Raw genomic sequence first — 12578 nt, forward strand, 5'->3', positions numbered from 1 at the left:
TTGTTTCTTTTTCCCTATATTAAGAACAGGGGTGGGCATTTTAATGTGCAGGGTAAATGAATATACCATTTAAACAAATAATTTATAGGGGAAATATAAAATCACAAATTTGGCCCAAAAGAATAATGAGTCACCTGGAATACATAGTAACTATGAGCAGAAAAGAAGTGCAGCAGCAACAGTGACAACACAAATGTTAACTAAATGATTACTTAAGAGAATGTGACAACTCAGGTGGGTGGAGTCCTCACATGGCCTTCCTGTTATGACTGGCCACAGGAGAACACTCACAAAGTACACACACACACAGAGAAGGGAATTCAATCAAAGGCAATTGTTGAAACAAAGCAAAAGATAGATTTAATGAATACAAATAAACTAATTATTGGTAAAAGGGTTTTCAAATCCTGCATGGCATATACATAGAAAGACAACCAAAACTTAAAAGTTAAGGTATATTAAAAGAGGCAAAAAGCATATGAATAACTTTATAAATCATGAAGCAGAATGAAGAAAGGAAAGACTGCATTCAAACATGAAAACAGACCTTTGAGATTTCTTGTAAAATAAAAATGTCATAGAATTTGAACAACTGACAAGAAACAAGGCCACTTTATCCAGTCTTTTGTACTGAAGGTAAACTGGCAAACAAATTTGGGGACTGACTTGCCAGTATATACCAAAGTTTCAAAATTAAGAACTTTCTCTGTCTCTCTGTCTCTCTGTCTGTCTCTGTCTCTCTCTCTCTCACACACACACACACACACACACACACACACAAAATGAATCAGAATTCTCCAGTTCTTTAAAAACTGGATAATATGAACATGTGGCAACAAAAGGCTGGGACCAAGGCAAGGCTTCTCTTGGAGGATGCCTCTGGAAGCTTTCTAGTTCCCCCTAGGCTCCATTGTCCAAAGCCTGATTCATCTCACTCCATTTCCATAACTGCCTGGCCTCTCAGCAAACAAGTCTGTAAGCTCTGATCCGCATGACAGCGGGAGAGGGAGGGAGGGGAGAGAGGCGGATGCAAGTAAACATGAATTCAGAGTGAGGGAGTCAAATGTTCATATTCTAGGCACCTTGCCTCTGTTAATGGATGGATCCACACACTGTGCATACTTTCCTCTCTATGCATGGAGTTGAGTGGGGATGACACTTCCCAGGTGAATGTCTATTATTTATCAACAACCATGGAAAAAATCAAGGGCAACCAGCAAGGGATAAGAGGGATCTGCAAATACACAAATGTACATTAATAATATTGTGGTTATATAAGAAGTGTGACTTTAAAAAGTCCCAATTAAGTTGAATTAAAAGAAAAATTCCTAGAATGAATTGGACTTGTCTTTCCTATCCTCATAAATACACGACCAATGTAATTCCACATCATGTATAACCGAAACAATGTGATCCTAATTGGAAGAAGCTATACTTATCCAATGTATGTATAATATTTCAAAATATACCATTATGTAAGGAATACTTAAAATAAAAAAAAGTTAATGCAAAAAGTTTCAAACATTCTTTCCTGTAACATATCCACAGATTGAAGAGTCAGGTAGGCTCAAAAAATAACAACTGTGGTATGCACACAATTAGAATCTTAAATCCTAACTCTTGGTAAACACTAATATCTTTGTGTCTACTTTCCAATATACACCAATCCAAACTATCTTCCTTGGCTTCACTTGCTAAGAAGCAGCATGCTACATCTTGCTGTGACAGGTAACCACAGCTGCTGGGAGCCATCAACAGGGCCTAAAGGGATCCAGTAACTGCAGTGGTGCAGTAGTTCCACCATCCAGGTCAGTGGCCATGGCTTTCAGGAGGGCTCCGTACCTCACAATGTACACTGTGGGTACTTGAAGAACACGATTCTCAATTTGCTCAAATGGGCTCTCCCCTTTTTCTTTTCTGTATTTTAAAAATAATGTGAAATTCCTAGGTAATAGCAAAGAGTTCAATCAAGTCTGAATTATCTGACCCTGTTTCAAAATACATGAGGCTTTAAGATAGTCCATCTGTTTTTGTCGTTAAGTAGCAATGTTAGCAAACAAAAGAACCAAAAATATTAAAAAGTTCTGAAGAAAATCTCTTTTCTTGGAATATTGCACAGATGGATTCCATTATTAATTATCTTATCATCTGAGTAGATTTAACCCCATACTTCCTTTGAGAATCACTAATATGCAGTTAATACTTGTAGGTCACTCAAATTAAAAAAAAACTTTAAAGGTCTGAAGGCAGGAAGTAGGAAAAAAAATAAAGTGAAAGTAAAGAGAAGCAGGGCAAAGGGATGAGACAGGTGGGGGAAGTACTACCCTAAGATCTTCTACGGAAAGTTCAGTTCATGAACTAGTTGTCACTTGGGAAAGTTTAAGGCTCCCTATAGATTTCTCAATCCAAATCTATGTTAATAAGACACTGCAGGCAAGCTGTGTGCAGAGTGAGGTGCGAGAAGCAGCCCCTTATTCTCCACTGCTGGCTCTTTCATATCCGGGAGAAATGTCAAGGTGAGAGTCATAGACTGTCCTTACTGTGTGATCATGGAAACCTCCCTAAGATTCACATTTTTGTTTTTCCTTTTCTTTTCCAGTGGTACAAGGAGGGATTGAATTCAGTTCAAGTACCAGGCATGCTAGGTGAGCACTCTACCACTGAGCTGCACCTCTAGCCCTTTCTCTTTTGAAATAGGTTCTCACTAAGTTGCAGAGGCTGGCCTCAAACTTGTGATCCTCATGCCCTAGCTTCCCAAGTAGCTGGGATTCCAGGCATGCACCATCACATCCAGCTTGAGCTCCATTTCTTCTTAATCTGTAAAATGGAGATAATACTTTCTGTGTGGTAGGATTGTTCTGAAGATTGAATTACTGAATAGCACCTTTCTAAGGTGTTGGTATAGAGAAATAAGTGTTCATTAAGGATTTTTTGTTTTTTTAAAATTTAGGACAGTGGTAGTTTATTAATTTCTAAGTTTAAGAGCTATATTATTTTAGAATATGATTATGTTAAGCTATTGAATTTGAATAATAAGCTTTATTTTTCTTAAGCAAACTAAAACTAATTCTCAAACTAAAAATCTAGATTATATTCTCAGAACATGGATGTTATAAGCATACAAAAATAATGGGGGAAGTATGCAAATTCATAAAGTAACTTCAATATGCATGAGGCTCTGAATAATTAATTACCTTATCACATCTTTAACTACAGATATTATAGAAAGTGGGGGAGGGGCATTCCAAACTCCTGGAATACTTAACCTTCATGTGTAGTGGTGTGAACCCTGTTAAACTGGAAGGAAAAGACAACTGGTACACGTAGTCATTTGTACACTCCACTGCTGGCTAGTCTGAGTGATTTTATGTAATTTAAAAAGTAGCACAAATAAAAGAAGGGAGAAAGTGTTTTCTGAGGTAGAAGCTGCAGCTACAAAGCAAATGACATCTAAACCAATATAAAAAGTCAAGAACCATGCTGACAGATGGCATCAACTATCTAAAATTTAGTCACAAAACCAAAAACTTGGTAGTAGTCCTACACACACACACACACACACACACACACACACACTTTCTCACTCTAATTCTTACTCTCTTCCACAGCTTCCTGCAAGGAATATTGCAGGATGGTGTGTGCATAACCTGTCTTGTGTGATGGCCGAGTATGTGCAGCTTCTTTACTACTGAAACAGATTGAGGAAGGTAATAGATGTCAAGGCCGGGACTGAAGGAGAGCTGGCATGTTTAGAGGCAGGGAAAGGGGCACACCAGCCTGGCACATCCTCCTAGAGACTAGGCTGCTGAGATCAGAAAATAATCAGTGATATGAAAGTGCTGGGTTAAAGAGACTGGAGTCCCCATGTCACCCAAAGATCCTGCCTGGAACTACCTGGAATACAGAGACCAACTTCTCTATTTGATTCTGCCAGGAATATTGGTGGGGAAGGGAAATAAAAGCAAGTAAAATCAGTTTTAGCACTGTAGAATCAAAACATACTTGCCAGGAATAAAAGTCACAACTTTATCTTCTTTTTCCTTTCCAAAGGCAAAAAAAAAAAAAAAAAAAAATCACTGAAGTTTGTTTTTTAAAGACAACTTTGCTATTCTGTTTCTGGAATAAAAAGTAAGATCTTGTTCTGCTCTCTTGTTCTCCATTCCATAATGTCTTCCTCTTTAGAACTTAATAGGGAGTCTATATTCAAAAGACCCAATGGCATTCTCTGGTCTGGAAATTCCGGATGCAAAACACTATCTTTTAATTTTCCTGGCTGTCCCCAGTGGGACTCACTGGAAAGGGCCCACTGCAGCACCTTTTGGATCTCTCTTCTTGGGAGGCCAGGATCTAGGGTCAGCCTTACCTGAGAGAAGCCGTGCTACTGGCAGTACTCGCAGGGGGCGTTGTGAGCTGGGACTAGGATGGCAGCAGCTAGATGCTGGGTGAGTGTGTCCTGGGCAGTATCTCAGCCTGCTCTGCTACCTGCTGCACCTGCTGTCCTGCAGGTAGCTTCCTCAGCCTGGAATGCCATCATCCACAGCCCATCCCTTTCTAACTTTTTTTTTTTTTTCCCCAGAAAACAGTTCAATGGTTACCCACTGTGTATCTGTCCTGACTTGCCCAGGTGGAATAAGCCTCTCCCTTGACCCTGCTTTCTGTGTAGCACCTACCATTCTACCACATGGTTCTTACAGCTGAGAAAGCTCACCTCCCCTGCAAGTTCCTTGGGGTTAGAGGTTAGTTCTTATCCACATATGTAATTCCTCGTGACTTAAAACAGAGCATAACACACACAGAATAATTTCTCTCTTTAAAGAAACTTCATTATTTAAAAAAAAAAATGGGAGAGGCCTTATGGGGTTGACACATAGGACATTAGTCATATGACAGACTGTTGTAAATTCTGAGGAAGTCGATAGCTATTCATTGGTAGTTGCTATTATTCCTATCAACACTATTGTAGTTGAATGAAAAACACTTTCTAAAAATGGCATTAAAGATGAACACTTTTCTAAATTCTAAAGCTGTAAATTGAGTCTCCAAACAAAGCAGACTTGAGTTGTATAAAGATTTTTTCTAAACACACACACACACACTCTCTCTCTCTCTCTCTCAAACTTCTATACTTCACCAATACAGTTAACCTGTTGTGGATGAGCATCCTTCTCTTTTAAGAGGCTCAGAGCAGTTTCCTCTCCAGGCCTCCATGTGAAGGAGGCAAGAAGAGACACTTTTCTCCAGGGTAAGCAGGTCCTACAAGCACAGATGTGGCCAGCAGAGATAGGATCCTGGCTCTCCAGATGCAGAGTCCTCCTTAGTATTGCAGAAGCAGCTCTGTTCCTTTTAAAACACCTACAGTTGTTGCTTAGTCTTAGAAGCTTTAGAAATATGGACACTAAAAGTTATTCTCAGACTCAGGAAAGCCATTCAGCAGAGATACTCAAACTATCCAAGTCTTACCCGTTGTCTACACTGGTGTGGACTGCTGCAACAACACCTTCCAGGACCTGGAGGGGGTCTCTTGGCCCACCAAGGTCAGCACTGGTACCACTGTAAAAATAGAGAACAGAGTCAAAAGAGAGTCACTCAAGCCTCAGAAATACATATGGTAATTACATACTTAGATGGACCCAGCAGGAGTCCTGCACAGTGCACTGTCCACCCACAGCCGGCCATTTGTGCTGCATGTGTACTAAATCCAATATCAGGTGCTAAATGTATGGAAATGGGACATTCCTGCTCTTAAGGAGCATGTTTTACTGTCACGAGAACATAATCTATTTGCATTCCGTCACTGAGAAAACACTCACTTAACATGAAATATGCAAGCCATTTAAAGTGTTAAATATGTTAATAATAATTCTAAGTATTCCAGTTGAACATTCTTAAAAAAAAAATCAACCACCACCAATATACACTTGTTGTTTATTAGGTACTGGGGATCACTAAGTGCTTTACATATATTCTGCTGTTTAATGATCCTCACTGCCCATTCTCCAGATATGCCTGTGTGGAACTCCAGAGTTCTGAAAATGCAACAGAGGAAAAGGAAGTTGAGCCTGAGTTTCTGGGACAATTGAAGTTTATGACTGAAATCAACTGCTGGATTCTGTTACTTTCCTGCTTTTGTCACTGTGCGCCTACCAAATTTTACTTTCTGAAAGGTAAATATTATGGAAGTTATCAACAGCAGTTTCTTTTCCTTTGAAAAAGAGGCAGCTGAACTCAAACTCTCCTTCCTCCACTTCTGAAAGATTTAATTCACATTCATTGAAAGTCCTCTGTGAGCCAAGTATATATTGATCAGATCAGAACCAAACCTGGAAAGGTAGAACTGGGTACAGGGACGGAAAAGGAAGTATAATTTATGTAAAGTGTTTATAACTATAAAGCTACTAGATATAATTTTAATTATTAATGAAAATGTGCAACTTTAAAGAAAAACTATATTCATCAAAACACTGATTTCTCAAAATGTTTATTTTTGTAAGTTTCATTTAAGGCTTGATTTAAAAAAATAATAAAAGGGTAACTATAACCCAAAAGGTACAAAAGTAGCAAACAAACTTGAGTTGTATAAACTTTTTTTTTGAGAGAGTGATTCTTATAACCAATGACAAAAAAACTCATGACAAAAAAAAAAAAAACAATGACAAAAACAAAAAACAAACAGTACAAAGCTTCATTAACTGGTTATTTCTAAAAAAAAAAAAAAAAATGCTATCCTATTTCTTGTCTGCCTCTATGTATTAAATTCCCAGATACTTTAGAGCACTAAGGTGAAAACTGTTTGAGGCTGGGGTAATTAAACTGATAAAGGCTCATTTGATTTCAGTTCAGCTGCAGAAAACTGACATGCATTTAATCAAAAAGTTCCTCAAGAGCAACACAGAATTACAAAGAATGCTCAAAAAGAGAATAAATTAAACACAACTAAATCTTTTAGCCTAATTGCATTATTCACAGAAAGCACTTGATGCCTCATTATTTTCTTAGCTTCACTTTTCCCTCTTTTTTAATCCTCTTGGATACAAGCCTACCAAGGCACCAGCATATTGACATGAAGCAAGAATTTCTCAATTGTCAAGTTTATGCCATTAACTGTGGGTAAATAATGTCCTTAACAGATACCTAGTTTCTTCAGGGTATGATTAACTTTGCTTTACATGTTCAAGTATTTTTTTTTTTTTTTTTCCAGTAGTGGGGACTTCATGAATGGTAGGCAAGTGCTCTACCACTGAGCTACACACCAGCTGCTTGATGTAGTTTAAAAGAACCTTCTGGAAACTATTTTCCCATTGCTACAAAGAAGGGGTTTCAGAAAAGGCAAAATCTGGGGCTGTGCTTGTGGCTCAGCGGTAGAGCGCTCGCCCAGCATGAGTGGGACCCGGGTTAGAGTCTCAGCACCACATAAAAATAAAGGCATTGTGTTGTGTCCATCTACAAACAAAAAAAGATTCTCTCTCTCTCTCAAAAAAAAAAAAAAAAGGCAAAATCTGAAAATACTTGCTGAAGCCACAGGGCAGTCTGGCTCTTAGCTACATGCTCAGATGCCATTTTGGACTTTCTCCAACTTCAAAAATAACTTAAAAGTTGGGTGTGGTGGTACATGCCTGCAATCCAGCTACTTGGCAACATGAGACCCCCATCTCTAAATAAACAAAAAAATCTGAGGAGGGAAAGAAGGTCCACTAGAAGTTAGCTTCTTAACATGTACACATCATACAAATGATACAACAATTCATAGTTCTCAAGATTTTTAAGAAACAAGACTTTGAACACTCTAAAACTAATTTCTCACTTTGGAAAAATACTTGAAAATTTAAAGCTTCTACATACATGAGGATAGTTTAGCTTCATAACAACCATGAGGTAAACACTCATTATTGGTAAAATAGTACCTTAGTTTTTCTTTAGTATTTTCTCTTTAAAGCTTACCCCAAGACAGAAATTATTTTCCTTATTGCACATTGTACTACATCCTTGGGTGAAATGTCTAGAGGACCAACCGCCACCCCAAGCAGCTGCTGAATCATTCTTAGAGGCTGACCATCCAAACACATAGTCACAGCTTGTTCATGAAGTTTCCCTTTTTCTGACCGGGATAGGTCATAGAGGTCACTGTATTTCTGCAGTATTTCCTGGAAAGACATAGAAATCAACACCTAAATATCAGATGGAAATTAAATGTATCTATAAGCATGTAGTAAGACTTAATTAGAAGATTCTAAACCCAGATAAATTACAACCATTACAGCACACCAAAGGCCATGAATTGGTTATCAAAAGCTTAGGATCAAGGGTCACCCAGGCTTGATTGCAAATTAAGCTTTAACATTTATTAAATAGTGGGTCTTTATGATCTGAAATTTCAGCATCTGTGAAATAAGGTTGAAGACTAGAGGGTATCTTGAATGTCAACTGACAGAATGACGATATAAAGTCAGTCCTTTAGCACAACATCAGCATAAAGCAAGACTTGGGAGCTGTGTTGTCTATTATGATGATGATAATGATGATAACAACAGTTGAACATCAACTTTGTATATTTACTCAGTAGATTTTAACTATTATTTGGTTGCACATATGGTATCTAACATAATAATTAAAATAATCCTGTAAGTAGTTTTAGTTAGTCCCATGTCAACAAAAAGAAAAATGAAGACCAAAGATTTTAAGTAATATGCCCAAAGTCACATGGCTAGCAATTAATGGAGATTGGTTTTGAATCTAGAAGGCTACTAATCCACCCTTCTTGCCATACTGCCTGCCTCCCTATATAATATTTGTAAGAACTAATGTTACAACAAATAATTTAAGAACTAGGATACAAGCTACTGCTTTGCAGAATTTTAAATATGATTACTGAGTGACAATAACACTTTTAAGGTTCTTTAGTTTCCCTGATGATCCAAAATATACTTTATTTTTCAAAACAACCATGTAATGATCTGGGAATGTTAGTTGGATTTTTTGATATTGAAGAATTATGATTAATCTTTTTATCATTTATAATGATATGTTCAGTTGGATGTTCTAGAGATAGATATGGAAGCACTTTCAAGTAAAATAAAAAGATGACTCCCACAGGAGTGAGCAGAGGGAAGGTAGGGGTATGTGTGATCACGTTTTGGTAATTCTTGAAGCTGACAGTCAGGCACATGAGGTTTCATTTTACTATTCTCCCCATTGTTTGAAATTTTAAAAAAAAGTCCCCATCAGTTAGGCAAAACAATCACTAATATAAGAGGAGAGGGAACTGAAGCTTCATGGGATGAAAGCCTTTCATGTTATTAGACTGCACCAGCCTTCATGAGGATACAAAATGTTCTTCATTGGTCATATAACTAAGCAGGCTAAAATCAAACTCGGAATTTAAAGGGGATAAATGTACAGAGCTGAAGGTTATTCCCAATTTTTGTTATAAAAAGGGTCTTAATAAAATTAAATAATATCCAGTTCAGTAACCATGAGTATCCTCTTATGATTTTCACATGGTTTGGCTGAATGACATTTATAAGGAGTGACATGGTACCTTTCAACCATAACAAGAAGAAATGAGCAGATATTTTTGCTAATAACTCCCCTTGAATCCATGCAGATGATTCTAGCCATTGAAGGACAACACTTGTTCCAAGAAGAGTATTAATGCTAACCATCTAGATTTTAACATAGTATATCCAGTTTAAAAAGTAAACAATGTTATTAGACTGCACCAGCCTTCATGAGGATACATGGGGCTAGGGGTGTGGCTCAGTGGTAGAGTGCTTTCCTAGAACGTGTGAGGCACTGAGTTCGATTCTCAACACCACATGAAAAGTTAAATAAAGATATCATGTCCATCTACAACTAAAAATATATATTTTTAAAAAAGTAAACAAGTGACTGGGCACAGTGGCACATGCCTGCACACCTGTAATCCCAGTGGCTTGGGAGGCTGAGGCAGGAGGATCTCAAGTTCAAAGCCAGCCTCAGCAACTTAACAAGGCACTAAGCAACTCAGTGAGACACTGTTTCTGAATAAAATAAAAAAAAGAGCTGGGAATGATGATCAGTTGTTAAGCACCCCTGAGTTCAATCCCTGGTATGGCTCCCCCCACCAAAAAAAAAATATATATATATACACAGGTACTTAGAAATTTATGCTAATAAGTATAAATCACTTTCATGTAAATCAAGATTCAAAGTTTACCCTAGTTCATAAAATTATGAATTGTGGTAACATAAATATCAGCAGGATAAAATCAAACTTAGTAAAGCCAGTTTGATCCCTAAAAAGAGTTCTATATTATTCATATCATTATTTAATATATTCATTGTACAGGTTAATAGGCACTGAAAAATACAAAATGAAATAAAACTGCTATCAAACTTTGCAAACTTTCTTCCCATTATTTTTTTTTAAATTTTTTATTGTTGGTTGTTCAAAACATTACATAGTTCTTGACATATCATATTTCACACTTTGATTCAAGTGGGTTATGAACTCCCATTTTTACCCCGTATACAGATTGCAGCATCACATCAGTTACACATCCATTGATTTACATATTGCCATACTAGTGTCTGTTGTATTCTGCTGCCTTTCCTATCCTCTACTATCCCCCCCCTTCTCTCTCTACCCCCTCTACTGTCATTCATTTCTCCCCCTTGTATTATTTTCCCCTCACTTCCTCTTGTAAGTAATTTTGTATAACCCAGAGGGTCTCCTTCCATTTCCATGCAATTTCCCTTCTCTCTCCCTTTCCCTCCCACCTGTCATCCCTGTTTAATGTTAATCTTCTTCTCATGCTCTTCGTCCCTACTCTGTTCTTAGTTACTCTCCTTATATCAAAGAAGACATTTGGCATTTGTTTTTTAGGAATTGGCTAGCTTCACTTAGCATAATCTGCTCTAATGCCATCCATTTCCCTGTAAATTCTATGATTTTGTCATCTTTTAATGCAGAGTAATACTCCATTGTGTATAAATGCCACATTTTTTTAATCCATTCGTCTATTGAAGGGCATCTAGGTTGGTTTCACAGTCTTGCTATTGTGAATTGTGCTGCTATGAACATCAATGTAGCAGTGTCCCTGTAGCATGCTCTTTTTAGGTTTTTAGGGAATAGACCGAGAAGGGGAATAGCTGGGTCAAATGGTGGTTCCATTCCCAGCTTTCCAAGAAATCTCCATACTGCTTTCCAAATTGGCTGCACCAATCTGCAGTCCCACCAGCAATGTACAAGTGTACCCTTTTCCCCACATCCTCGCCAGCACTTGTTGTTTGACTTCATAATGGCTGCCAATCTTACTGGAGTGAGATGGTATCTTAGGGTGGTTTTGATTTGCATTTCTCTGACTGCTAGAGATGGTGAGCATTTTTTCATGTACTTGTTGATTGATTGTATGTCCTCGTCTGAGAAGTGTCTGTTCAGGTCCTTGGCCCATTTGTTGATTGGGTTGTTTGTTCTCTTATTGTCTAATTTTTTGAGTTCTTTGTATACTCTGGATATTAGGGCTCTATCTGAAGTGTGAGGAGTAAAGATTTGTTCCCAGGATGTAGGCTCCCTATTTACCTCTAATTGTTTCTTTTGCTGAGAAAAAACTTTTTAGTTTGAATAAGTCCCATTTGTTGATTCTAGTTATTAACTTTTGTGCTATGGGTGTCCTATTGAGGAATTTGGAGCCCGACCCCACAGTATGTAGATCGTAGCCAACTTTTTCTACTATTAGACGCCGTGTCTCTGATTTGATATCAAGCTCCTTGATCCATTTTGAATTAACTTTTGTGCATGGCAAGAGAAAGGGATTCAGTTTCATTTTGTTGCATATGGATTTCCAGTTTTCCCAACACCATTTGTTGAAGATGCTATCCTTCCTCCATTGCATGCTTTTAGCCCCTTTATCAAATATAAGATAGTTGTAGTTTTGTGGATTGGTTTCTCTGTCCTCTATTCTGTACCATTGGTCCACCCGCCTGTTTTGGTACCAGTACCATGCTGTTTTTGTTACTATTGCTCTGTAATATAGTTTACAGTCTGGCATCGCTATACCGCCTGATTCACACTTCCTGCTTAGCATTGTTTTTGCTATTCTGGGTCTTATTTTTCCATATGAATTTCATGATTGCTTTCTCTATTTCTACAAGAAATGCCGTTGAGATTTTGATTGGCGTTGCATTAAACCTATAGAGAACTTTTGGTAATATCGCCATTTTGATGATGTTAGTTCTGCCTATCCATGAACAGGGTATATTTTTCCATCTTCTAAGATCTTCTTCTATTTCTCTTTAGGGTTCTGTAGTTTTCATTGTATAAGTCTTTCACCTCTTTTGTTAGGTTGATTCCCAAGTATTTTTTTTTTTTTGAGGATACTGTGAATGGAGTGGTTGTCCTCATTTCCATTTCAGAAGATTTGTCGCTGATATACAGGAATGCCTTTGATTTATGCGTGTTGATTTTATAGCCTGCCACTTTGCTGAATTCATTTATTAGCTCTAATAGTTTCTTTGTAGACCCTTTTGGGTCTGCTAGGTATAGAATCATGTCACCTGCAAATAGTGATAATTTAAGTTCTTCTTTTCCTATTTTTATGCCT

General features: G+C 37.6%; 1 protein-coding gene across 2 annotated transcripts in view; it reads right to left on the reverse strand.

Moving 5' to 3' along the window:
• Positions 1-12578, reverse strand: part of Nbas (NBAS subunit of NRZ tethering complex) — a 340725-nt gene that overhangs the window by 40116 nt on the left and 288031 nt on the right. For both annotated transcript variants that reach the window (XM_071601352.1, XM_071601351.1), the window contains exons 46-47: positions 7939-8141; positions 5461-5550 (exon numbers count right to left, since the gene is read on the reverse strand). In XM_071601352.1, the coding sequence (XP_071457453.1) occupies positions 5461-5550; positions 7939-8141 (293 nt within the window). The remainder of the gene's footprint in view (positions 1-5460; positions 5551-7938; positions 8142-12578) is intronic.

This window comes from Marmota flaviventris, chromosome 14 (genome assembly GCF_047511675.1).
Source record: "Marmota flaviventris isolate mMarFla1 chromosome 14, mMarFla1.hap1, whole genome shotgun sequence".
NCBI classification, from domain to species: Eukaryota; Metazoa; Chordata; class Mammalia; order Rodentia; family Sciuridae; genus Marmota; species Marmota flaviventris.